The 27,888-nt window shown below is 49.9% G+C and overlaps 2 protein-coding genes across 3 annotated transcripts; both read left to right on the top strand.

Annotated features, from left to right (window-relative positions):
• The first annotated feature begins 10,908 nt into the window (after nt 1-10,908).
• Nucleotides 10,909-17,889, top strand: LOC143830831 (uncharacterized). 2 transcript variants are annotated; one of them, XM_077323905.1, is made up of 2 exons: nt 10,909-11,103; nt 15,160-17,889. In XM_077323905.1, exons 1-2 carry the CDS (start codon nt 11,074-11,076, stop codon nt 17,170-17,172), a joined length of 2,043 nt encoding a protein of 680 aa, XP_077180020.1. In that variant the 5' UTR covers nt 10,909-11,073; the 3' UTR covers nt 17,173-17,889. The 2 variants fall into 2 exon arrangements, with proteins under 2 accessions (XP_077180020.1, XP_077180021.1); XM_077323906.1 differs by having other exon boundaries at nt 10,912-11,120.
• A 3,993-nt stretch (nt 17,890-21,882) lies between these two features.
• On the top strand, nt 21,883-26,159 carry LOC143828851 (uncharacterized). The gene is made up of 2 exons (XM_077319023.1): nt 21,883-22,006; nt 24,397-26,159. Exon 2 carries the CDS (start codon nt 24,478-24,480, stop codon nt 25,753-25,755), a length of 1,278 nt encoding a protein of 425 aa, XP_077175138.1. The 5' UTR covers nt 21,883-22,006; nt 24,397-24,477; the 3' UTR covers nt 25,756-26,159.
• Nucleotides 26,160-27,888: the final 1,729 nt, after the last annotated feature.

Genomic DNA, 27,888 nt, shown 5'->3' with positions numbered 1-27,888 from the left:
GCCGGTGCGTTTATCCCCGCTCGCTCGGAGAAAAAAAAATGGCGATCGCTTCGCCGGAAGTTTGGAGGACAGGCTCAGGGGGAGGGACTTTGAAGAACCCGCAACAATGGTAACGCACAGGTCTTTAGCGCTAGTGTTGCAGATTGGTTGCAGGAGTGTATCGCTATCCGGAGGGTGAATCCACTTTTCTGGATTCCCCTGAAAGCGCCATAACGAAGTGCTTTTTGCTGATTGGTTTCAGGAGTGTTGCAGATTGTCTACGACGTCGTGGGTTATGGCAAATTAGTAGCGTTTCCAAATAGCAACCATTGTGCTACTTTGAAGCCGTGCGAAATGGCCCTGTGAGTAGCCCAAGGTCACCCAGCATGCAGAGGAACGGGGAGTCAAACCTGGCTTGCCAGATTAGAAGTTGTCCCTCTGAACCACTGTGCCACACTGGCCATAGGCCAGACCTGGGGGTGGCAGGTGACAGTGGAGGAGCGATAGGGTTGTGAGTGTCCTGCACAGTGCAGGGGGTTGGACTAGATGACCCAGGAGGTCCCTTCCAACTCTGATTCTATGATTCTAAATTCCGTCTAAACACCAGGAAGAAGACCTGGGAGGTACAACACATTTCTCAGCCTCTGCAAGTGCAGAAAAACCACTCAAATATTTCAGACTCCGATGCTGGAAGGCTGGTGTGGAGAGGGGAACACTTACAGACCTGGACCGGAGTCATTCCCGGCACCAACCACGCTCCGAATAGAATCACCGGTGAGCCGATTTCCGCTTTGAGTGTTTTCTCCCCCCCCCCCCAGAGCCTGGCAATACATCACGGTAATAATGGCCTCCAAAGCATTGACGTAATGCACAACACACCCACGTCGTATTTCCCATTGATTTCCCATTTGATCCATTATCTTTCACACTGGGGTATACAAAAGTGGCAGCTGCCGGAAAACCTCTTCACATCTCGGCTGATGGATGGTCCCGAAGACCCTGTTCCGACAGGAGCTCTCCTCCTCTCTCTGGCTGTCTATCCTGAGTATTGGTGTGTCTTGAAATCATACCAAGTCTGTAGAAGCAGGTAGCGGTTCGGAGGACAAGCGTTCCAAACCGGTGTGGGAAAAACTAAAGTCTTTTAACTTTTGCATCCTTGGAAGCCATCCTGCCGTATGGGATTCATCTAGGAGAAGGATTTGTCCAGCTGCTGCTTATATCATCATGGAACCATAGAGTTGGAAGGGGCCAGACAGGCCATCGAGTCCAATCCCCTGCTCAGTGCAGGATCAGCCTCAAGCATCTAGGAGAAGGATCTGTCCAGCTGCTGCTTATATCATCATGGAACCATAGAGTTGGAAGGGGCCAGACAGGCCATCGAGTACAACCCCCTGCTCAGTGCAGGATCAGCCTCAAGCATCAAGGAGAAGGATCTGTCCAGCTGCTGCTTATATCATCATGGAACCATAGAGTTGGAAGGGGCCAGACAAGCCATCGAGTCCAATCCCCTGCTCAGTGCAGGATCAGCCTCAAGCATCAAGGAGAAGGATCTGTCCAGCTGCTGCTTATATCATCATGGAACCATAGAGTTGGAAGGGGCCAGACAGGCCATCGAGTCCAATCCCCTGCTCAGTGCAGGATCAGCCTCAAGCATCTAGGAGAAGGATCTGTCCAGCTGCTGCTTATATCATCATGGAACCATAGAGTTGGAAGGGGCCAGACAGGCCATCGAGTACAACCCCCTGCTCAGTGCAGGATCAGCCTCAAGCATCAAGGAGAAGGATCTGTCCAGCTGCTGCTTATATCATCATGGAACCATAGAGTTGGAAGGGGCCATCCAGGCCATCGAGTCCCACCCCCTGCTCAGTGCAGGATCAGCCTCAAGCATCCAGGAGAAGGATCTGTCCAACTGCTACTTATATCATCATAGAACCATGGAAGGATCCAGGTGAAGGATCTGTCCAGCTCCCTTGCTCAATGCAGGATCAACCTAAAGCAACCTTTCTCAATGTATTTACCACTGAGAAACCCCTGAAATGATATGATTGTGAAGAATATGGTTGGGAGGCATAGCTGTGGACATGCCCATCCAGGGCCCCTCCCCTTCCCTCCCCCTCCAGGCCCATCATTGGCAATTGGAGGGGGGTCGACATGTCCATATATGGTCATATACGACCCTATAAATGTTTAACTTCCCAAGTTGCCCACAGGAAAAGGTTGGGTACCCCTATAGGGCATACTCCCAGACCCCGTGGTTTTAGGGTCAGCCAGTGGCCAAATTGGTTTTCAACTGGGGAAGAACATGCAAAGTCAAGGACTGAGCCAAATTTTCAAAGCATCCAAGAGACGACGCAAAACAAAATCAGCAGCAGGATTGTACAGTGGGGAGAATCAGATGTACCGAGCAAAGCTAAATTGCCCCAAAAGCGCCGGAGCCAGATAAACATTTGCCGTTGAATTTGATCTTTATGAGAACACACGTACTCGTAGTATTTTACTGACTCCTCGCGGATTGCCAGAAACACACTGGAAACCCTGAACACAGAATCTGCACCAAAGGGCATCCATTGCATTTTGAATGGGATTCCTGTGAAAGCAATACCCCAGAGCGTCTCAGTGCAGGAAAACCAAAGGCCGGGGGCGGGTGAGGAACCTGGCAGGCACCTTTAATTTTCATCAATAGGGTCTTTGATCTTGGACGCTGCCTCCGTATCTGAGTCTGCTTTTCAAGTTTGCAGGCGGAGTGGAAATTCAGCATTCCCACGGAAACCCTGGCACAGGGGGCTCAACCCAGGTTTCGAAGTACCGGGTGCCGTCGATTCTCTCCCAGAAAATTAAGGTTGATAGATCGATTGGGGAGAAATCCAGGTTGGGAAATGAAATGGCACAAACCCAGTCAAGGGCGGTGAAAGGTTAGTGGAAATTGCTGACAGTACTTCTAAACTAGAGGCTGTGTATTTTAGAAGAAGCTGTTTTTAATATCCTGCTTTTTGTTACCTGAAAGAGTCTTAATGTGGTTTACAATCCCCTTCTCTTCTTCCCTCAATAGACACCTTGTGAGGTAGGTGGGGTAGGTGAGAGAGCTCTGGGAGAACTGCTCTGCAAAAACACTTCTAACAGGACTGTGACTAGCTTCAGGTCACCCAGCTGGCTGCGTGTGGAGGGAGGAGTGGGGAATCAAATCTGGTTTGCCAGACTAGAGGCCACATACCATGCTGGCTCTCAACTAAGCAACTAAAGTTGCCTTATACTGAGCAATCATTGGTCCTTCTAATTGTATACATTGTTAAGCATCTTTGGGTAGTGGGCGCAACTACAAAATGGCTGCCAGGGGAGGCGGAGCCTCACACACACAGAGGAAGCCGAAGTGCAGTGGAGAAGGGATGCATTTTTTAAAAAATGCACTGGGAAAGGAGGAGAGAGAATAAAATGAACACTGCTGCAGCAAATGCCACTGAAAGAATATTTTTAAAAATCTGCCCAGATAATTGCCCAGCCCAGTCAGTTGCACCATTGGACAAATGCCCCTCCTAGCCACACCCACATTCAAAAATACTACAGCTTGACTGAGAAAACAACTTTGTAAAGAAGAGAAGAGAGAGAGAGAGAGTCCTAACAGTCTGACTAACTGTTGTTCTGGAGGCAATCAGGCAGGAAGTGTACTCAGTGGAGCAGGAAGTCTCCAACTGAAGAAGAAGAAGAAGCTTTTGTCTACCCCAAGGATTCTCAAACAGCTTACATTTGCCTTCCCCTTCCTCTCCCCACAACAGAAACCCTGTGAGGGAGGTGAGGCTGAGAGAGCCCAGAGATTACTGAAGAAGAAAAAGAGTTGGTTCTTATATGCCGCTTTCCTTAGAGCGGCTTACATTCGCCTTCCCTTTCCTCTCCCCACAACAAGCACCCTGTGAGGTAGGTGAGGCTGACAATGCTCTGACAGAACTACTCTGTGAACACAGCTCTAACAGGACTGTGACTGGCCCGTGGTCGTCCAGCTAGTTGCATGTGGGGGAGGAGCGGAGAATCAAACCCGGCTCACACTCCTAACCACGACACCAAGCTGGCTACACCAATCAGCACCCAGGAACTATGCTAAGTACGGATCCCCTCTGATGCCCCCTGTAGGATGCTCTTCATATTTTGTTGGATCATGCACACAACAGGCTCTTGGCTTTTCCAATGGATGAGTAAAGACATTTGTGTATCGTTCTGATTCAGTGCAACTCTTCGGGGACGCAAGTTGAGCTTTTCCACATCCCCTCCTCGAGCTTTCTAACCAGAGATGCCGGAGACTGACCGAGAGGCCTTCCACCACGCAAGAGCCACGCCCTGTCCTCGCCCGCCAGCAGGATCTTATTGTAATTGTATTGTTAGGCAGATTTGTTCCACCAGCCCGGAGTCCGATTACTTCAGCCTACTTTTCTAAGGTACAAATTGCACTGCTGTTTTTGTCAACAACATGACTCGGTTTACATTCCGTGAGAAGGCTTTCCCCTCTTTGCCGTCTTTTGGCATGAATGGACACATCGGCATCAAAGAGTCCTTCAGGTAATTGAAGCTGAAGGTACCTGGATCTTTTTCAAAATCCCTTTGAGAGCACACCTGGAGAGATCAGCTCTGAGCAGGCTTGACTTGGAGGGCAGATGAAAGGGTCGGCCAAAGGGCCTCCCAAAAGGAGGAGGGGCTTTCTCGCCCTTTGCCCTCTGGAAGCCCCGCCCCCTAACCTCATTGGCTCTGGGAGCAGAGATTCTGGGCCATTCCAGAGGCTTCCTGTTTTCAAATTGGCATGGGATAAGTGAAACATTGCACATATATTTTTAAAAACAATACGCATTGCTGGTGCCTGTCCGGATGTTGTACAGAGAAAGACAGAAAAGGGGGGATGATCGAAGGACGCTGCAAAGGAATACTGGAAATAAGAAGAAGAAGAAGAAGAGTTGGTTCTTATATGCCGCTTTTCCCTACCTGAAGGAGGCTCAGAGTGGCTCACAATCACCTTCCTTTCCTCTCCCCACAGCAGACACCCTGTGAGGGAGGGGAGGCTGAGAGAGCCCTGATATTACTGCTCGGTCAGAACAGCTTTATCAGTGCCGTGGCGAGCCCAAGGTCACCCAGCTGGCTGCATGTGGGGGAGTGCAGAATCGAACCTGGCATGCCAGATTAGAAGTCCACACTCCTAACCACTACACCAAACTGAGGGATTGGTGCTGGGAGATTATCAGACCTATTCTGCACACAATGGATAATGCACTTTCAATGCACTTTAGGAGTAGATTTTCCTGTTCTACACAGGAAAATCCAGCTGCAAAACCACCCACGTGGCGGGCCCCAGAAAAAGGGAAATTCTCGGAGATTTGGGGTCGGAATTTGGGGAGGAGAGGGACTCTGCTAGGGTATGGTGCATTAAAATCCACCCTCCAATGCTGCCAAATGGGATCTGATCTCTCAGTCCGGAGATCGGTTTCTCTCTCTTTTGCAAGAATATGATCCAGAGCACCTAAAAACCCCCTTCAAAGGGACTGTGGTTTGGCATGATATTTGGCCTGTATGGCCCCTTCCAACTCTATGATTCTATGATATGAGCCAGACTGGCCTGTGACATTGCTAGGATAGCAAGGATCTCATCAGCAACGCAATCCTAAACTACTGCATCTTTTTCAGCCCTCTAGGGCTATTATTCCCTTTAGGATTGCGCTGGGAAACTCAGGGCAGGTTTGGTGTGCAACACATTTCCTGCCTTCCAGCGTGGTGTCGTGGTTAAGAGCGGCAGCTTCTAACCTGGCGAGCCGGGTTTGGTTCCCCCCTCCTCCACATGCAGCCAGCTGGGTGACCTTGGGCTTGTCACAGTCCTGATAGTGCTGTTCTCACAGAGCAATTCTATCACTCAACCCCTCCTACCTCACAGGGTGTCCTATTGTGAGGAGAGGAAGGGAAGGCGATTTGTACGCCGTTGTGAGACGCCCTCGGGCAGTGAAAAGCGGGGTGTGAAAACCAACTCTTCTTCTTCCTATTTGTTCCAGATGCTTTAGCATCAGTAAAAAAGCTCTTCCAGCCATTCTGCAGCTCCAAGGAAACCAGCCTTCGAGGCCAAGCCGTTCTCTTGAATAATCCCGATCGCTTCCTCCATTTGTTCTTTCCGTTCAGTGGAGCTTCCCTCAATTGCTAACTTCAAATTAAGAAGTGGAATCTGGGTTCTTTCAGTCTCAACCCGCTCTGGCAACTGAGCCCTCCACAGCTTCTCCTAGGTCAGTGGGGTGGGCCCGGGACCACCTGCCTCGCGTCTGGAAGGGGGATTTCGTAACGTGACCCCGAAGATCTCCACCCCCCCCCCTTCTAGCCTCCGGGTCTGTATTCACATCAAGGCTGCTGTCTGTGCAGCAAAGTGACTTCAATTAGGGCTTTTTTCCCCCTTCTCTTAATGTTTTGAAAAAGAAGTAAAATGCAGCTTGTAAGTACAACTTGCATTGTGGTATTGATTGGTGTACTTCCCCTTTTATGTCCATTCTGATTACCACTTAATAGCAATTCTATAGATTCTGACATTCTGCCTTTCCTTGTGCATCATACAGCCAAGTAGAGGGGGGAATTAACCGAATAGCAATTCTTTAAATTCTAATATGGACTTGACTGAAAATATTTTGCCTTTCCTGATGCATCATACATCATTGGGATAATTTTCACTGTAGATAAGAGGCTTTTAAAGTTTTTTAAACCTAAATGATCTAACACAGGGGTAGTCAACCTGTGGTCCTCCAGATGCTGGCAGGGGCTCATGGGAATTGTAGTCCATGGACATCTGGAGGATCTAACATACTAACTGTTGTAACCCATTTCTCTTATATTGAAATGACTGTAATTTGTTGTGATCCACCCTCGGCCGCACAGGGAATGGTGAATTATAAGAATAAAGTCATATCATATCCAGATAAAAATATTTGATTGCTCATTTTAGAATCATAGAATCACAGAATTATAAAGTTGGAAGGGGCCATACAGGCCATCTAGTCCAACCCCCTGCTCAACGCAGGATCAGCCCAAAGCATCCTAAAGCATTACATGTCATAGAAACATGGAATCATAGAATAACAGTTGGAAGGTACCTCCTGGGTCATCTAGTCCAACCCCCTGCACTGTGCAGGACACTCACAACCCTCTCGCTCATCCACTGTCACCTGCCACCCCCTTGAACCTTCTCAGAATTAGCCTCTCAGTCAAATGGTCACCCAGCCTCTGTTTAGAAATCTCCAAAGATGGGGAACCCACCACCTCCCGAGGAAGCCTGTTCCACTGAGGAACCGCTCTAACTGTCAGGAACTTCTTCCAGAGGTTTAGACGGAATTCCTTTTGAATTAATTTCATCCCATTGGTTCTAGTCCATCCGCAAGAAAGAACAACTCTGCTCCATCCTCTACATGGCAGCCTTTTTATAGAATCATAGAGTGGGAAGGAACCTCCTGAGTCATGTAGTCCAACCCCTTGCGGTGCGGTGCTTGATCTGCATACTGAAACTTAGCCAACAAACATAACCTGCTTTCCGCGGCTGTTTCAGTTAATGCTGTCCAACTGCCTAATTTCCCCCATCCCCGAACTCTGCACAAAAGAAATGAATGACTCTAGTCCAGCATAGTTGTGAGTTCCAGCATAGTGCAGGGGGTTGGACTAGATGACCCTGGAGGTCCCATCCAACTCTAGTATTATTATTGTGTCCAGTGGACTGGACTTTTAAATAAATTGGAGTATGCCATTAAACAGTTTCCTCTTCATGAGGAGTTTTTGTGGTTACCGAACTGGGGTGGGGATGTGGAGTCCTCAGAGATTTTGTCTGTTTTTTGGACTTCTGCGTCAGCATCTCCGTGTTATTTCTTGGCCTCAGCCATATAAATGAGGAATCCCCACCGCCTGTGGTAACGTCTTTCACACATTTCATAGGGTCTGAAATGTGGCCCTGGACTCAAGCATTGTTCTGCCGCTTCAGACCCACGTGGCTACTTCCCCCCTCCCCAGAATCTATCTTCTCCTCAGCTTCATTGTTTTATGTATTTTATGTATGAGCCAGTTTGGTGTAGTGGTTAGGAGTGGGGACTTCTAATCTGGCATGCCAGGTTCGATTCTGCGCTCCCCCACATGCAGCCAGCTGGGTGACCTTGGGCTCGCCATGGAACTGATAAAACTGTTCTGACCGGGCAGTGATATCAGGGCTCTCTCAGCCTCACCCACCCCACAGGGTGTCTGTTATGGGGAGAGGAAAGGGAAGGCAAATGAAAGCCGCTTTGAGACTCCTTCGAATACGGAAAAGCGGCATATAAGAACCAACTCTTCTTCTTCTTCTTCTTCTTCTTCTATTTACAAAATTGTGAAAATCGTTTCCCCTCATTAATCACAGCAGAAGGCCAGGCTGAAGAGGATCTTATCCCTGCTTCCATAAAGGGAGCTTTCGATCCACAATGGCAAACTAGATGCTTCTAGAAAGCCTCAAAACACACCATGGAGGCTACAACCTCTCCTTGCTGTTGTGCTGGTACTGAGACGGCCTCCGAAAATAAAGGCTCCATTGAGCCAATGTGGCTCATAGCCATTGGTGGAGTTCTCTTGCATTGGTGTGTAAAATTGCCTTTTAATGTCATCTCAGCTAGTGGCTGAAACTATAGGGTGAATTCTACCAGTCAGTTACTCTTGGGGTGATGATATGATAATGCTCACCTGTCCTAAGAGCCAGCTTGGTGTGGTGGTTCAGAGGGGCAGTCCCAGATCTGGAGAGCTGGGTTCGATTCCCCACTCCTCCTCCACATGAAGCTAGCTGGGTGACTGTGGGCCAGTTGCAGTTCTCTCAGAGCTCACTCGGCCCCATCTCCCTCATGGGGTGTCTGCTGTGGGGAGAGGAAGGGAAGGTGATTGTAAGCCTCCTTGAGACTCTTTTGGGTAGTGAAAAGCAAGGCATAACAACCAGTTCCTTCTCTTCAAAATCTGGTTTCACACCCAAACCAAGGAAGGCCGATTTAGTGTGGTTTTCCCACACACACACTGGTGGTGGTGTCACAGTATCAGTGGCCCGAATGAAATTTAAGTTTGTACTTGTTCACTGTGTCTTCATGTTTCTTTTGACCCACTGTGTTGAGTGGTAGGAGAAGAAGAGCAAGGAGAGTGACTCAACTGATATGTCTCAAGCGGGTAGCCATGTCGGTCTGAACTAGTACCACAAAATTGGAATCCAGTGGCACTTTGAAGATCAACAAACATTCATTCAAGGCATGAACGTTTGTGTGCATGCAGACTTCTTCAGATAATTAACAGATATGTGCTTGGCAGGGGTGTCATCCAACCAGAGTGCTAAGCCCATGTCCACACCACACAACATTGACTCTGACAGTGCCATCAATTGCTTAGAAGAATTCAGGTTCTGCGGAACCGTTAGTATTGCCTATCTCAGCCATTCCAGCTGTGAGCAGGGCTGCCAAAAGGCCTGAAGGAGAGGGCATGTAGAGGTGGGTATCTGAAGCTTTTGAAGGCCTCATTGCAAATGAGTTCACCTGCTAAATAACATCCTAATAAACGTTAAAGGGCCAGGATTTTTTTCTTTCTCTGGGCACTTGCCAATTTTAGGGACACATGTGAAGATGCGGTTAGGGGGGAATGATAGAGGCAAAGGGTTTTGGGGGTGGGGGCAAAGTTCACCTCTTCCTTCCCCACAATTGCATGGCAAGGTACAGGTGGGAAAAGGAAGCAATGCAAAGGATTACAAAACTGAAGGACACCTCAAACATGGGTCATATTGAGATTAGGAAAGCTGAACAATATTTTATTCTTTTTTGTTGCTTAACAGGAGAAGGTGATTTGGAACCCAAATACAGTTCCTGTGCACATCTGTCTTTGCTCCAGGACTGTAGTGACCGGGCTGCCATGGAGAAAGCTGAAATCACTTCTTGTTCCTATTGGGCACTCTCTGAGAGACAGTGTGGTCCAATGGTTAAGGTGTCCAGTTAAGGGATCTGGAGGAGCTGGGTTTGAATTTCTCATGGAAGCTTGCTGGGTGACCTTGGCCTGGTAGATCTGGCTCACTTCAAACTGTTGGGAGAGTTTAAATACACAAGAGAGGTGAGGCACCGGTTGCTTGAGAGGAGAGAGATAGTCCTAACAGTCTAACTGACTGGTGTTCTGGAGGGAACGCAGAGAGGAAGGTTGCTCAAAGGAGAAGGTTCTGGCTGAGGCCAGCTGGATCTCTTTCGGGCCAGGGACCACCAGTCCGTTGGTGTTGGCTGAGCTGAGCGCAAGGCTCTTTTGGGGACGCATTTGGAGAGGCAGTCTCATAGGTATGCTGGACTCACACAGCATAAGGCCTTAAAGACCAGCACCTAAAACTTGACTCTGAATGCAGTTGGAAGTTGATGTCAGACGGGTTGCCAACTCTGGGTGGGAAATACCTGGAGACTTCCCAACGGCTTCGGTTTCTTCCATCAAGAGGCTGATCTACCGCACAGCTCCAGGACCCAATGATTATGACTCTCTGCTGGGCTTGCTAACCTCCAGGGTTGGCCAGGAGATCACTTAAAATTATAACCAATCTCCAGAATGCCTCCCCTGGAGAAAAGGCAGCTTTAGCATTATGGTACTGTAGCCTGTGAGAATCTTAGAACCATAGAATCACAGAGTTGGAAGGAACCTCCTGGGTCATCTAGTCCAACCCCCTGCTCCATCCTATGGCAGCCTTTTAAATACCAAACCCCATCCCTCCCCAGGGTTCACCCTCAAATCTCCATGAATTACCAAACCTGGAGATTGCAACTTTACCCCTTGCATTTATAGACAGGGTTACCAACAGCCTGGAGGGAAAACAACCAAACCTTGTTCTGTCCCTTTAACGCAGGCTTTATCTGCTTGACAACCTTCACCTGCCACCTCTCTGTAGTTAAACCTCTCTTAAAGGGACAGGACAGGATAGCCTAATATCCAGAAACACTTGGCCCCTGTTGGAAAGTCCATTTGAAAATCTCTCTTTGCTAGGGAAAATGAAGGCAGGAGAAACAGGGATGAGATGGAACCAAAATCTGCAGGGCTTCTGGGGGAAAGAGTTTAGTGTTACCCTCCGGCCCTATTTAAGGGATGGGGCTGCCTTGTTCGGTTAAGGCACAGGTAAGAAGAGGTCTAAGGTGAGTTGAAGGATGCTGGGTCGCACCCTTGATAGTTTTATGCCGCAAGGCTTTGGGAGTGACGTTTTGAATTTTACAGTAATCTTGCTTAGGGGTCTTTCAAAACCCGGCGGTTTGTTTGTCTTCTTGAACTTAATGGGTTGAGCCTGAAAATTGTCTCCAGCTGTATGTGCTTTTCGGAGTGTTATTGTAGTAAGCTAAATCAGGAACAAGCCCCAATATGAATAGAAAGTCTGGGGTTAAATAAGAGCAACTTCTCAGTTTTAAGGCTATGTGAAAAGCGTTTGCTGGGGGAGATTTCCTGGGGAGGGTTACCTGTTTCCAGGTGGCTGGCTGGAGATCTCCTGGAGTTCCTTGCTATAGAGTTCAGTGCCCCTTGTGAAAATGTTTTCTTTGGAAAGTGAAATTTGCTGTAGCAGGAAGTGGTGCCAAAAGGGAATTGAATAAGTATGTAGAGGAGAGGTCCATCAGTGGCTATTAGCCATGAGGTGTAGATAGAACGCCACCTGGGGCAGGGATGCTCTGTATTCCTGGTGTTGGGGGGCAACAGTGGGAGGGCTTCCAGAGTTCTGTCCTCACTGGTGGACCTCCTGATGCCCCCCTGGGTTGGGGCCACTGTGTGACACAGAGTGTTGGAATGGATAGGCCACTGGCCCGATCCAACGTGGCTTCTCTGATGTTCTTATGGTGGGCCTCCTGAAGCGATCTGGGTTTTGGCCACTGTGTGACACAGGGTGTTGGCCTGGGTGGACCATTGGCCTGATCCAACATGGCTTCTCTTGTATTCTTATGTCTGGGGCACTGATGCTCTTGGTGCTTGGGGGGCAACAGTGGGAGGGCTTCTGGCCCCTTGGGTGGACCTCCTGATGGCTCAGGGTGTTGGACTGGATGGGCCATTGGTGAGATCCAACATGGCTTCTCTCATGTTCTTATGGACTTCATTGCATTATGCCCTGTTCTTGTTCCCAAACACCACCCACACACTCCACCGTAATCTCCAGAAATTTCCTAACCTGGAGTTGGCAACATCTATGGGGGAGATTTGATGGCACTGCCAAATGGGTCCAAGATTATTGGTCAGGAGGGCTGGATGGTTCCATGGAAAGAACTTCCTTAACGGAGATGCTTTCTTGATGGGGTTTGTGGTGTGAAGCCAACGAACTTCTAGACGGTGCTCAAGATTTCAAGCTACACTGGTGACGTATCTGCCAATGAGTAACGCAAAGGAAATGTAGTGTGGTAATATGCTCGTTGCAGCCATATTGGGTGTGCATCCCCTTGAATGAAAGACCTGTGGGTGAAGATTGTCGTGTGTAGACTTTCATTAAACCACAAGGGTCTACTTATAAGAAGGAAGGAGCCACGGTTGTCAGCTCTACATTGGGAATACTTGAACATTTGGTGGGTGGAGCCTAAAGAAGCTGTTATTTTGGGAAGGAAGAAAGCCCAGCACAGGTGGGATGCCACAAACTCTACCCTCTGAAACTGCTGTGTTCTACAAGTCTGTGGGTCAGTTGTAATAATACCAGGCCTCAGTGTGGTGTCATGGTTAAGAGTGGCAGCATCTAATTCGGTGAGCCGGAATTCTCCGCTCCTCCACATGCAGCCAGCTGGGTGACCTTGGACCAGTCTTAGTTATCTTAGAGCTGTTCTCGTAGAGCTCTCTCAGCCCCACCTATCTCACAGAGTGTCTGTTGTGAAGAGAGGAAGGGAAGGTGATTATAGGCTGTTTGAGATACCTTTGGGAGTGAAAAGCAGAGTATAAAACCCATCCCTTCTTCTTCTTCAACTGGAGGGTGGTAATCCTAGAGCAGCTACCATACTAACCTCACTGGAACAGAAGCCCAGTCTGCTTTCTGTCTTTGGTGACCACCACTAATTAAAGATGTAGGTACCCTCTAGGCCAGGGGTAGTCAAACTGCGGCCCTCCAGATGTCCATGGACTACAATTCCCAGGAGCCCCCTGCCAGCAAATGCTGGCAGGGGGCTCCTGGGAATTGTAGTCCATGGACATCTGGAGGGCCGCAGATTGACTACCACTGCGTCTAGGCAAATTCTTCCTTTGTACAGTTCCATTGCGGGTTCTGTAATTTGGTCCAGGAGTAAATCATTCAATGAGTGACATTAGGCAGAATTAAGTGTTTCCCCATGTTATTGCCAAGCATAGACTAAGGTGACCAGATTGTCCCACTTTTGGAGGGACATCTGGGGGCACCTGGCAAATTGTACTTATGTTGAATTTAAAATATATTTATTACAATCCTATTTTTGCGTTCTATCTAGGCGTTCTTTGAAAAAAATTGTCGCTCCATCTAGACCAAATTTTTAATCAAGAGCCCCCCCCCCCCTGGTCAATGGTGTCCCGCTTTACCGATGTTAAAATCTGGTTACCTTAGCATAGACCACTTTGGAAGGGGTTTACCAGATAGGGTCTTGCATCTTCATTATGCTGAGTACTAACCCATGACCCATTCTCTACTTCTATATGCAGTCTTATAACTCCCATTTCATTGAAGAAGGTTGGTTTTTATACCCCATTTTTTTACTTCCTGTAGGAGTCTCAAAGCAGTTTACCATCACCTTCCCTTCTTCCCCCCACCACAGACACCCTGAGAGGCAAGACTGAGAGTTCTAAGGGAGCTGTGGTTGGCCCAAGGTCATTCAGCAGGCCACATGCTGAGCAGCTTAAAATCACTTAGAAGAAGAAGAGTTGGTACTTATATGCCACTTTTCTCCACCAAAAGGAGTCTCAGAGCGGCTTACATTCACCTTCCCTTTCCTCTCCCCACAACAGATGCCCTGTGAGGTGGGTGAGGCTGAGAGAGCCCTGATATTACTGAAGAAGAAGAAGAGCTGGTTCTTATATGCCGCTTTTCTCTACCCGAAGGAGTCTCAAAGCGGCTTACAGTCGCCTTCCCTTCCTCTCCCCACAACAGACACCCTGCGAGGTGGGTGAGGCTGAGAGAGCCCTGATATTACTGAAGAAGAAGAAGAGCTGGTTCTTATATGCCACTTTTCTGTACCCGAAGGAGTCTCAAAGCGGCTTACAGTCGCCTTCCCTTCCTCTCCCCACAGCAGACACCCTGCGAGGTGGGTGAGGCTGAGAGAGCCCTGATATTACTGAAGAAGAAGAGCTGGTTCTTATATGCCACTTTTCTGTACCCGAAGGAGTCTCAAAGCGGCTTACAGTCGCCTTCCCTTCCTCTCCCCACAGCAGACACCCTGCGAGGTGGGTGAGGCTGAGAGAGCCCTGAGATTACTGAAGAAGAAGAAGAGCTGGTTCTTATATGCCACTTTTCTGTACCCGAAGGAGTCTCAAAGCGGCTTACAGTCGCCTTCCCTTTCCTCTCCCCACAGCAGAAACCCTGTGAGGTGGGTGAGGCTGAGAGAGCCCTGATATCAATGCTCAGTCAGAACAGCTTTTTCAGTGCCCTGGCGAGCCCAAGGTCACCCAGATGACTGCATGTTGGGGAGGAGTGGGGAATCAAAGCCAGCTTGCCAACATCTAATCTTGTCTGGTAAAATGGTATAAGCCTAACAAATTCATTCATTCATTCATTCATTCATTCATTCATTCATTCATTCATTCATTCATTCATTCATTCATTCATTCATTTATTCATTCGACTTATATACCACCCCTTACTGTGATATCTCAATTTTCTGCAGTGGTGGTACAGAACACTAGGGGCTGCCAAACCCCCACAGGGAGTTGGGCAACAGTGAGAATTTTAACCCCGCCCCCCCCCAAAAAACAGCCTCATATTGATATCAGGACAGGACAAGGGTAACTCTAGGAACCATCAGAAACACTATGGTAAACCATAGAGTTTATGGCAATTCCTAGAGCTAGCCTTGTCACTTCCTGTAGCAACTTCTGGTAAGCACATGAGACTGTATTGTTTAAAAAATAAATTCTTCTGTGATATTGTGCCACCCCTGTGATATTGTGCCACACTAATGTTCCCAGTTGTTGTTGTTTTTTTGCGGGTGACAAGCATGTACCAGATGTTCATGAACTTCTCTCTCTCTATTGTAGGTGGACATTTCTGATACAGGCTTCCAACTTCCCCCTCCAGCTTCTGGTTCACATTGCCGCCGAACTCCGAAGATGGGGAACAGGCCCACGAAGATTCACTGCAGTGCCCCTTCGCAAGGAAATCAAACAGCTGAGAACGACGGAGCTCTCGTCTCGCAGTCAGCTAACGAGAGTCCATGTAGCGAGGAGCAAGCGACAGCCCCTCTCCAGTGTACAGAAGTCTTCATCGTCCACATCGCCCCAAAGGAAAAGGAAGTTTACGTCCTGGTCCCAGCGGAAGAAACGGCGGGAGAGAGACCTCAAGAGAGTTCAGAACCCAGCAGCGAGGTGTCGTCCGTTGCAGTGACCTGTGGATCTTCCAAGGATGCCTCTGGGGGTTTAGAGGAAACTAGAACAGTTCTGGAACTTGCTCATCCCATTACAGAAACTTTAGCGAAGGCCGATGCTCAGCCTGTCAGTCTGGACTTGCTGCATGAGGCGTGCCAGTTGCTTCTCCCTGAGGGGTCTCCAACACCGCCACCGAAACCACACAAAGCAAATTCCTTTGTAGAACAAACTCCAGATTGTCCGGCTGTCTCTGAGGAAGAGCTTGGTTCTGCTGAGCTTGCCTCGACTGGAACTCTGTCTGTAGGAATGGCCGAGCCACAGATGGGAACGAAAGATCTCCATCCCGTGTCTGATCTTTCCACAGGGACTGAAGGACCAGGGAGGGACCAGGCGGTTGCCTCTGAGACAGACCTGGAGCTTAATACAGAAGATGTCCAGGGATCTGCTGAGGAACAGGCTGCTGGGCAATGCGGACCTGATGAAGCCGCGTCCGAAGAGTCTCTAAAGAGAACTGCCGAACCTCAACCTAACTTGATCCTGGTGGAAACACCTGACCAGCCCTCTGTTGTCATGGCTGCTCTAGGCAGTGAGCCATTGGTTGAGGGCCCGATGGACTCACTGAACCAGGAACCTTTATCAGAGTCTGACATGGGAGGGGAAATACCTGAAGAACATTCTGCTGTAGGATCCTGGAAGGAAAGGGAAGACCTCTGCCCCCCAAAGGAGGTTTCCATGGAGACTGGACTTCAACCCAACGAACAGAAGGTCCCTGGCAGGTGTCTGGAGATTCCTCCGGAGAATGTGCAAGTAGCCATTGAGGAACAAACAACGGTGCATGAGCAACACAATGAAGAAGATGATGACGCCTCACCTGAAAAGGCAGAAGACACCGAATCTCAACTTGACTCAGCACCAGTAGGAACATCAGGAGGAACTTCAAGAGGTGGGAGTGCTCCAGGAATGATGCAACTAGCTGAGGAGCCAGAAGACCCAGGGCATGAGCTTCCTCCCACAGTAACACAGATGGAAGGCCAGGAGTCTAGAGATGACTCTGTGGTTGAAAACATGGAAGGAATGACCAAGGTTGAGACCGTAGAGTTGCTGCCAGTGGAGGCCCAAGAGAAGAGGCCAGCCCGAGAAGAGGTACAAGATGAATCTTCATGTCCAGTCACATCCAACACTCTCCTGGAGAAGGAACTGGGAAGTATGTTGACCGTGCAGCGCTTAAGCCCTGTTGAGGAGAGCCCAATTAGAGATGGCCAACTTCTTTGCAATGTGGAGATCTTGGGCGCTGCTCAACCTGAGGAGACCAGTCCTACTTGGGAGGCCAGGCTGCCTGAAGCCCATACAAGCGGAAGTGACCCACCACAACCATCTCCAAAGGCTTTGCAGGGAACCACTGAGACCACAAAGGACCTCGAGGAGGCCAGTCCTGGTCAACCAGTTGCAGAAGTGACCATAGACCAGGCTGGTAGTCCAGAGGCACAGCTGCTTCTGGAGACTGCACCTGTCTCAGGGGCTCCCTTGTGGGGTGCGCATGGAGAGGAAGAGGAGGAGGAAGAGTTTGTTGATGCAACGGATACCTGTGGGGCTGCAGCTTGGGCCAGGGCTCTCAGAGCTCAAGAGGAACATGACAGCAAGGACGAAATAATTCAAGAGTCCTCCGTTGGGTCTCCTGACCCTTGAGAAGGTGAAGACACCCTTGTCCGTACCGATGAAGCAAGCCAAGCGGAGGGTTCTGGTCTGCAGTGTTTACGTCCCAAATCCAGGTTTGGGCCTTCTGCCTCGCCTGCTTCCCCTGCCGAAGCAGGAAACAGAACCTCTGAGAACTTCTTTGAGACGTGGTTGGCCCAGCCTGGAAGAACGGATATGTTGGAGGGCTTCCGTCCTCTCATGGGACCCACTGAAGGAGGAGGAAAAGCCCTTCTAGGGGGTGTCCCTGTTCTGATGGCACAGCTTTTTGGAAAAGTTACCGTGGGGTGGCTCAACCAGGAATAGAAACGGGTTCTAAGGGAACACGATGTAGTTTTTAAAAGTGATTTTAGCATTTCTTCTCTCATGCGGTTAAAAGTCTACGAGTGTTGTGAAGGCTCATGGGGATGGGTCATCCTATGCATTTGTGTGGGGTGGGGTGGAGTGGGGGGAGAATCGAACACGTGATCACGCATCTCATCTCAGCCCCAAATCGATCTCCTTGGATTTCACCACTGGGGATTTTTCACACTTGACACATACAGATCGTGTCGGCTGTGAAAAGGCGCAAGATCTCACCAGTTTGAGGACAGTCAGGTTGCTACGAGTGCTCCAGGCTTTCGCGGGTGTAGCAAATGGAGGGCTTGTGATGGGAGGGGCTTTAACCTATGGTAGGATTTTTTAAAAGTTAATAAAAGTTGACTTGTGCTAGTGCTTGTGGTTTTTTTTCCTCCCGTTTCTGATTTTGCACTTCTTAAGGGAGCAGAGGAAATTCTTCACTGAATCAGAAGAGAAGAGCTGTTTTTTTTAAACACCCTGCTTTTCACTACCGTAAGGAAGAAGAAAAAGAGTTGGTTTTTATGCCCCATTTTTCTCTACCCGAAGGAGTCTCAAAGCGGCTAACAATCTCTTTCCCTCCTTCTCCCCACAACCCGCATCCTGTGAGGTAGTTGGGGCTGAGAGAGCTCAAACAGAACTGCTCTGTGTGAACAGCACTATCGGGGCTGAGCCAAGCCAAGGTCACCCAGCTGCCTGCCTGTGGAGGAGCAGGGAATCAAACCACTACAGCAAGTTGTTGTAGCAACTTACAAACCCTTTTCCTTCTGTCTCCCCACAACAGACATACCCTGTCAGGTAGCACAATAAAATCAGAGTCCAGTGGCACCTTTAAGGCCAACAAAATGGTCTTAAAGGTGCTACTGGACTCTGATTTTATTGTGCTACTTCAGACCAACACGGCTACTCATTTGAATCTATCCAGTGAGGTAGGTGGGAGTGAGAGAGCTCTACGAGAACTGCTCAGTGGGCTGGTTGGATGTGGAGGAGAAATGGGGAATCAAACCTAGTTCTCTGGATTGAGTCAGCCTCTCTTAACCACTACACACCATATTAGCTTCTGTGTTAAAGCCCTGCCTTTCACAGTGCTGGTAGCAGGTAATCTAATAGGAAGGCATGGTAGGTAAAGACCTAGGCTTGCCAACCTCCAGGTGAGGCCTTGAGATCTCCTGAACTGGCAATTGTTCTTCAGACAACAGAGGTCAACTCTTCTGCTTCACTCTGCCCCTCCCCTTCACTATATCCATTAGTAGTAAATTTTGTATTTTTGTTAGTCATTCCATAAAGAATCATTTCCACTCAAGTCCTCTGTACCCCTTGCCCATCAGTTTCATTGGCTGCCGCTGTGTTTTGACACTATGGGAGAAAGAAGAGAAGAGCTGGGTTTTTTTATACCCCGCTTGTCACTACCCGAAGGAGTCCCAAAGCCGCTTACAAACACCTTTCCACAAAAGACACCCTGTGAGGGAGTTCTGCAAGAACTGATAGAGAGTTCTGCAAGAACTTATGGAGAGTTCTGCAAGAACTGGGTTGTGAGAACAGCCCTAGCTGGCTGCACGTGGCGGAGCGGGGAGTCAAACCGGGTTCTGCAGATTAGAGTCCGTCCTTAACCACAACACCACGCAGGCTCTACCAACCAACTCCCTCGGCTCACTGATGCCCAGTCTGGCTTCTATATCAAGTTGGCCATTTTCCCTCCAGTTGCCAGCCCTGAGTGGTATGTGCCCAAAGACATCCTGAAGGCAGTTCCTTGAGGAGGGGAAGAGACCAACCCCAGCTAGTATCTCCAATAATCTTCAGCGTAATCCTTTTGAAGCCATTTTCTGCAGAAGGGGAATGGAGCACAGAGGGAGGTTCAGTGGCGGGAAGCGAAGGAGGCCAGTTCAAGATGGGGGCAGAAGAGGACAATCCGGAGTTCGGAGTCTGAGCCGTAGGCAGAAAGGCGGAGGGACTTGGGAAGGTTCAGTCTGGAGAAGAGGAGGTTGAGGGGGGACAGGAGGGCTCCCTTACGGTATTTGGAAGGCCGTGGCTTAGAGGAGGTCAGGGAGCTGGTCCCGTTGGCAAGCAGGGGAGAGGATTCGCAACCATTTGAATAATGGGCTATGGAATTGGGAATCTTTTTTTTCTCTTCACAGAAAGAGTAGTTCAGCAGGGGAATTGGTTGCCTAGGGCAGTGGCCCCCAACCTTTTTATCACCAGGGACCGGTCAACGCTTGACAATTTAATGAGGCCCGGGGGGGGATAGTCTTTTGCCGAGGGACGTCGCTGACGCCACCTGAGCCCCTGCTCCACTTGCTTTCCCGCCGGTGCCCCTGACTTCACACCACCCTCAGGGGGGTGCTGCCAGCAGTAGCTGCGCAGTGCCACACCGAGGGGGAGCCCCAGCCATGGCGGCCGCTGGAGAGCACCAAAAGTGAGCCGGTGGCAGAGTTGCAGGGCAGCCCCCGAGGCAGCAGCCGGGGAGGAGGACGAGGAGGAGCTGTGGCCCGGTACCGACTGATCCACGGACCAGCACCAGTCCCCAGCCTGGGGGTTGGGATCCACTGGCCTAGGGAACATCAGAAGAGCCCTGTAATCAAAATGTGTTCACAGCCTATCCCAAATGCCAGTGTACGTCCAAACAGAGACATGCAGACATGGACATATATGTTATAATGTTTGGGGTTATGGCTTTGATAGTCCATAGGACACAAACATGATCTGCTTTGCACCCAAACAGGCCTTCGGTTCATCAGGGTCCATCTTGTCTACTCAGATTGGCAGGGACTCTCCAGGATCTCACCGACTACTCCTACCTGGAGATGCCAGGATTTGAACCTGGGACCTTCTGATTACAAAATGGAGGCTCTTCCACTCAGCCACAGGGCCATTTCCCACGGCTTAAAAATAGCACAATGGTTGCTAATTGAAAACGCTACTAATTTGGCATTACCCACGACGTCGTAGACAATCTGCAACACTCCTGAAACCGATCAGCAATAAGCGCTTCGTTTTAGCGCTTTCAGGGGAATCCAGAAAAGTGGATTCACCCTCCGGATAGCGATACACTCCTGCAACCAATCTGCAATACTAGCGCTAAAGACCTGTGCGTTACCATTGTTGCTGGTTCTTCAAAGTCCCTCCCCCTGGCTCTCTTCTCTGAGGTTCCGGCGAAGCGATCGCCATTTTTTTTTCTCGGAGCGAGCGGGGATAAACGCACCGGCGAGCCTCTTTCTGTTTAGAGGCTTCCCTGGCTTCATTCCTTCACCTTTAGTCACTAAGCACAAACCACTTAAAAGCCCGTTTGCTGAAATAAAGTCCCTTTATTTTTTACACATAAATTCAGCCGAAAATCGAGCCCGTGAGAAGGGGGGGGGGGAATTTTTTTTTATCACTCGAGGCAGCGTGCAAACGATCATACAATCAAACGACAGCTCACATTAGGCAGCTGGATGGGTCTCTCCGTAGCAACGAATCTACACAGATTCGTTGCTATGGGTCTGTTTTTTTTAAAAAAACCTTTCTTAAAGGGAAAGCGGCTGTTTGGGAGCATGCTAACGGCTGCCCATTGGCTGCTTGACGGCCAGGGGCGGGACGAGCTTGGCAATAGCGCTTCCTTTCTAGCGATTTCTGCCGAGACCTGAAGCCTGTGGGAAACGCTAAAAAACGCAACTGATTCCACTACAAAGCCAGGTGTGCAAAACGACGAATTCCACTATTTTAAATGGCGATTTTTCATTCCGCAAACAATTTGCAACAAAGATCCCTGTGCGAAAAGGCTGACAGTCTCTGCTGTACACAAAGATGTACTCTTAACGCCCAAGACATCTTAATTTTTACAGGCCAACCAGTACCAATTAGATACCAATTGCTTCTTTTGAAGCCATCTATCTCCAGTTATTTGACAGGAGTGAAATATTTACTGCTACACATCGGTGTAAATTGGCTCCATCGGGATGCCATAAATATTTAGCGATGCCAGCCTCCAGGTGAGACCTGGGGATCCTCTCGAATTATGGCTTGTCTCCAGACTAAAGAGACCAGTTCCCCTGAAGAAAAGGGCTGCAGTTGAGGGTGGGTGCCATAAAATTATATAGAGCACCGAGCTCCCTCCCTGCTGCAAATCCTGCCCACTCCTGGCTCCACCCCCAAAGTCTCCAGCTATTTCCCACCCCAAAGCTGGCAACCCTAGCTCTGGCGTCTGTTCTTTACCCAGCACTGGCCCCAGTTATCTGTTCCAATCCTTCAATCTCCTGGTTTCATCTGCTGTGCCTTCTCCATTCATCAGACTGAATCCCAAACCAGAGTAGAACATTTTCCTTAGGACTCTAGCCCTGGTGGGAGAAGTCCTCTCCAAGGACTTCCCTTCCTTGTGGAGAAATTCAGGTGGAGGGAACTGTGATGAGGTGGAACTAAAGGCCATGGGACTTTGGGGGAAAGTCTTCCCTGTTACCCCCACTGCTCTATTTAAGGCTGCTGCAAGAGTGACCAGCTGTCTCTTCTGAAATAATTGGTAAGGTGAGGTTTTTTTGGGTGTGCAAATTGGGAATGGGTGGCTTTACAGAGGCCCAGAGGCCAGAAAAATTGGTTTTCTGAAAGTCCTATGGTGCTTTGGTTGATTTCCTGAAAGTTTGTACTCTGATTTCTGCGGCTTCCACTTGGATTTCGTTATCCTCCTTCTTGTGTTGCAATTAACATCTTGTGTGTTTTGGAATATTAATCACAATGATGTAAATCAGGGGTAGTCAAACTGCGGCCCTCCAGATGTCCATGGACTACAATTCTCAGAAGCCCCTGCCAGCATTCGCTGGCAGGGGCTTCTGGGAATTGTAGTCCATGGACATCTGGAGGGCCGCAGTTTGACTACCCCTGATGTAGATGGACAGTCAGCACGTGGAGGGGCCGTAATTCAATGCGTCTTGGGGAGAAGGTCAGAGTAGTCAAACTGCGGCCCTCCAGGTGTCCATGGACTACAATTCCCATGAGCCCCTGCCAGCAAACGCACATGGAGATTGTAGTCCATGGACATCTGGAGGGCCGCAGTTTGAGTAACCCTCTAGCATTTTGGTTTCTTATCATAAGCGAAAGGGGTGTGTTAATGATTTGGCCAGGCTCTTAAGGAGTTGCTCCTCAGAGTATTAAAAGGATGGAGGATGCAGTGTTGGTCTGGTTTTCCATAAGGTGCCTTCTCAGTTTAAGGTGCTGCCTGGAGAATTTGCAGTATGATTTTAGAAGAATGCCTTGGAGATAGGGTTGCCAGCTCTGGGCTGGGAAATACCTGGAAGATTTGGAGGTGAAGACGAGGGGAGATTTGGGGTGGGGAGGGACCTCATTGTTGCATAATGCTATGGAGTCCACCCACCAAAGCACCCTTTTCTCCAGAGGAACTGCTCTCTGCAGTCTGCAGATGAGCTGTCATTCCAGGGGATCCCCAGGCCCCACCTGGAGGCTGGCATCCCTTAGTCCCCCCTCCCAAGCAGCCCTTTCCTCCAAGGGAACTGATCTCTGTAGTCTGGAGATGAGCCATAATTCGAGGGGATCCCCAGGCCCCACCAGGAGGCTGGCATCCCTGAGTCCCCCCTCCCAAGCAGCCCTTTCCTCCAAGGGAACTGATCTCTGTAGTCTGGAGATGAGCCATAATTCGAGGGGATCCCCAGGCCCCACCAGGAGGCTGGCATCCCTGAGTCCCCCCTCCCAAGCAGCCCTTTCCTCCAAGGGAACTGATCTCTGTAGTCTGGAGATGAGCCATAATTCGAGGGGATCCCCAGGCCCCACCAGGAGGCTGGCATCCCTGAGTCCCCCCTCCCAAGCAGCCCTTTCCTCCAAGGGAACTGATCTCTGTAGTCTGGAGATGAGCCATAATTCGACGGGATCCCCAGGCCCCACCTGGAGGCTGGCATCCCTGAGTCCCCCCTCCCAAGCAGCCCTTTTCTCCAGGGGATCTGATCTCTGTAGTCTGGAGATGAGCTCTAATTCCAGGGCATCCCCAGGTCCCACCTGGAGGCTGGCATCCCTGAGTCTCCCCTCCCAAGCAGCCCTTTCCTCCAGGGGAACTGATCTCTGCAGTCTGGAGAGGAGCCGTCATTCCAGGGGATCCCCAGGCCCCACCTGGAGGCTGGCATCCCTGAGTCTCCCCTCCCAAGCAGCCCTTTCCTCCAGGGAAACTGATCTCTGCAGTCTGGAGAGGAGCCGTCATTCCAGGGGATCCCCAGGCCCCACCTGGAGGCTGGCATCCCTTAGTCCCCCCTCCCAAGCAGCCCTTTCCTCCAGGAGAACTGGTCTCTGTAGTCTGGAGATGAGCTGGCATTCCAGGGGATCCCCAGGCCCCACCTGGAGGCTGGCATCCCTTAGTCTCCCAATCCCAAGCTCGGTCAGAACAGCTTTATCAGCGCCCTGGCGAGCCCAAGGTCACCCAGCTGTCTGCATGTGGGGGAGCGGGGAATCAAACCCGGCATGCCAGATAAGAAGTCCTCACTCCTAACCGTTACACCAAACTGGCTCTTTACAGTCTGTATGGCATCATCATCATCATCACATAAAATCAAATGCTTGTTAAATAAGAAATCAGTTTCATTGTTGCGTGTGCAGTGCCTTGCCTGAGCAAAACAAGGAAGCATTCATCTCAGCTGTCATAAGCAGCAAGAAATCCTGAGAGATGGGAAACGGGAAGAGCCAATGGGGGTGGGGGGCGTGTAGCAGATTCCGCTCTTCCCACAGCTTTTCCATTCTGTGTGAATTCAACAAGGCCGCTGACGATGAGACAGAGGAGAAGACAGTCACTTTGTCCTCCTCTTCTTCTCTTCCCCCAACTGGAGTAACCCCTTCACGTTATTAGAGTAACCCTGGGTTTCTAGTAACCCTGGTTGAGAATGACTGCTCTGTTCTCTTCTCTTTTTTTCGCAGGTTTCCTGTTGATGTCCACGCCCGGTACAAAGTTTCCCAGTTCCCCCTCTGTCTTCCGGACTTTTCTGCCGAACATCAAACATGGGGAATAACCACAGCAAGCCATGCTCCGGAGACCCCGAACGGGAACTCCGAAGAGCTCAACAGGAGGCGCTACAAAAACTCTACACACCGTCCTCTGATACGGCCCAAAAGATGGTCCATATCCATTGCCGTCCTGAAGAGGTGGACCAGATCCTCCAAGAGGTTCACGCTGCCCCCATCATGCTCCATTGTAAAGTGGAGACGTCCCTGGAGATCACGCCGAAGAACCCCTTGGAGGGCGGGGAGAAGCCCGGCGCTGCGGAGAATTCGGAGGCGGCTGTTTTGGTAGACGTGAAAACAGCACAGCCTGGCCGAGACGTCCCGGCAAAGCTGGAGATGCCTCCTGGAGATGCCGTGGTGAGATCCAAGCTTGTTGGGGACCTCGTGGTGGGGAGCCATGCCCAGCCTCCTGAGATGGATGGGACTCTGGCCTACCTGTGTGACCAGGTGCTCAGCAGCGCATTGCATAGGATTGAGAAGTCTTCGAGAGACATCTCGGGGAGACCCAAAGGACACTCTGCTGTCCAAGGCCCATCACCTTCTTCCTTGGAGTCTCAGCCCTCCAAACTGAACTATGGCTCTCAAACCAGCTGTGGATCGATTGGAGCAGTGGAACCGCTGAACTCTGCCGATGGCCAACCCCCCAAGGAAGACACCTTCTTGGCAAATGACCAGAAGGCACCCTGTCTTGAGCTTGCTCCAGGGGACATATCAGGAGCTGTGGAGGAACCAACCACAACTGGGCACGTGCAGCTTGAAGAAGCCTCCTTTGAAAAAAGCCTAGAGAAGGTGGAAGGAGCTCCTCCTGATGTGAGCGCGACAGAAATGGCAGATAGGGGCTCTGACATCAACGTTGCCCCAAGGACTCAAGTCGTGGCTGAACCTTTGCTAAATCTTGACGAGGACCTCCCTGAAGCTGTGGCCGAGTCTATTTCGGTCCTGAACGGAGGAGAAGACGGCGTTCCAGAAGACGATTGTGATGGGGAGAAGGTGGATGCTCAGCCGGAGGAGAATGAGATTCCGGCATCCGTGGTACAAAACGTGGAAGCCCAGCCTCCTTCAGGCTTTGCCGAGATCACCAGGGATGCAGCGTCCTCTCCGAAGACTCCGTTAAAAACTGCTGAGACGGGACAGGATGGACCACCATTCCCCTCTGCAGGGCCCACTGCAGCAGTGAATGGAAGAGAGGTTGACCAGGACACCCAACTAGCTCCTTTGTCCTTCAGTGTCCCAAAACCTGCTCTGGAGGATGCTTCCCCTGGCCAAAACTTCTGAATCTCTGGCCCCGAAATGAGCTCTAGGGGATATAACCAGGACTGGAAACTCCACCCAAAGAGTTTTGCTTGGTTTTAGAAGGGGATTTTAAAAACGCTTTCGGGTTGGCCTGGTTTTTGAACTGCTTGCTATTTTCACGGTGGGGATGGGTTTGGTTTTGCTTCCTTGGTGGCTGGGACACACGGTGCCCGTGGTTAGTCGGACACAACCTGGTGCTCCACTTGGGTTTAAACGTTGGGGGGTTGTGGTCTTGGATCCTCCTCCCTTGCTTAATTTTTTTTTAATGCACAAACCACCCCCCCCCGTGTTAATTTAAGTAGTTCAATAGGATTGCCTTGGATTTTGGATGGTCTTGCAGGAATTATTCCACTTTTTAATTAAAAGGACTTGTCGTTTTACACCTCTTTCCTTTGCCCGTGTCCAAGTGGGTTAAAGTGTTTAGCTGGACCTGCTTCTGGATGAGAGGTTCGGGTGGGTCGCCGTGTCAGTCTGAAGCAGCAGAGCAATGTGTGAGTCAAAAAACAGAATCAGAACTGTAGAGTTGGAAGGGTTCTCCAGGGTCATCTAGTCCAACCCCCTGCGGAATGTGGGAAATTCACAGCTACCTTTTAAGACCAACCGAGTTTAATTCAGGGTTACACACTGGACTCAGATTTTGTTCTGTTGCTTCCATATGCTAAACTCTCCATCCTAGAATCATAGAGTTGGAAGGGACCACCTGGGTCATCTAGTCCAACCCCCTGCACTATGCAGGACACTCACAACCCTATCACTCATCCATGGTCACCTGCCACCCCCTTGAGCCTTCACAGAATCAGCCTCTCCATCAGATGGCTCTCCAGCCTCTGCTTAAAAATCTCCAAAGATGGAGAACCCACCACCTCCCAAGGAAGCCTGTTCCACTGAGGAACCGCTCTAACTGTCAGGAACTTCTTCCAGATGTTTAGACGGCATTTAGAATCATAGAATCCTAGAGTTGGAAGGGACCTCCAGGGTCATCTAGTCCAACCCTCTGCACTACACAGGACACTCACAACCCTCTTGCTCATCCACTGTCACCTGCCACCCCCTTGAACCTTCACAGAATCAGCCTTTCCGTCAGATGGCTCTCCAGCTTTTGTTTCAAAATTCAAAAGGTGGGAGATAATTAATTTTGTATATATATATTTTTTAATTTGCTAAAGAAGTATTGGGTGATATGACCATATATGACCACCCAGCCCTCTCCCAAAGTGACCAATGATGGGCCTGGAGGGGGTGGGAAGGGGAGGAGCCACAGGTGGGCGTGTCCACAGCTCTGCTTCCCAACCGTATTCTGCACAATCATGCCACTTCTGGGGTGTCTGCAAGCCTGAAGAATATTTCAGGCTAGTGCAGCATTTTCAAGGTAGGAGATATTCAGAGGTGCTTTGCACTTGCCTGCTTCTAAGTGCTGACCTTGGACGTCCTTGGTGGTCTCCTATCCGAGCACTAACCAGAGCTGACCCTGCTTCTGAGAGCTGGTCAAAATGACGCTAGCTTGGTCTGGTCATGTCAAAGCAACATGCATATTGGTGGTCGGAAGTTCATCAAGTGACAGCAGACTCACAGCGGCCTTGTAGGGCAGAGGCTCATGGGAATTGTAGTCCGTGGACATCTGGAGAACTACAGTTTGGCTAGCCCTGCTGTAGGGTTTCCATGGCAAGAGACATTCAGGGGTAGTTTGCCGTAGCCTGTTGCTGCATCATGACTCTGACATACCTTGGAGGTCCCTCACCCTAAAGTGGCGAGGACCGACCTCTATCGGCTTCTGAAATCCAGGTCATGGAAACAATCGTATCTTGGGAATTGTAGTCCATGGACATCTGGAGACCTACAGTCTGCCCACTTCTGCCATAGAGTTTTCACGGCAAGAGATGTTCAGAGGTGTATGGCCCCTTGCAGCAAGGAAAGGAAAACAAAAAACCCAACCTAGAATCCTAGAATCACAGAGTTGGAAGGGACCTCCTGGGTCATCTAGTCCAACCCGCTGCGATATGCAGGACACTCACAACTATCGCTCGTCCACCCTCTTGAACCTTCACAGAATCAGCCTCTCCGTCAGATGGTTCTCCAGCCTCTGTTTAAAAGATGGAGAACCCACCGCCTCCCGAG

Source organism: Paroedura picta, chromosome 2, assembly GCF_049243985.1.
Source record: "Paroedura picta isolate Pp20150507F chromosome 2, Ppicta_v3.0, whole genome shotgun sequence".
NCBI lineage: Eukaryota > Metazoa > Chordata > Lepidosauria > Squamata > Gekkonidae > Paroedura > Paroedura picta.
Note: the sequence above shows the minus strand (reverse complement) of the source record. Positions and strands in the feature narration are given on the sequence as shown.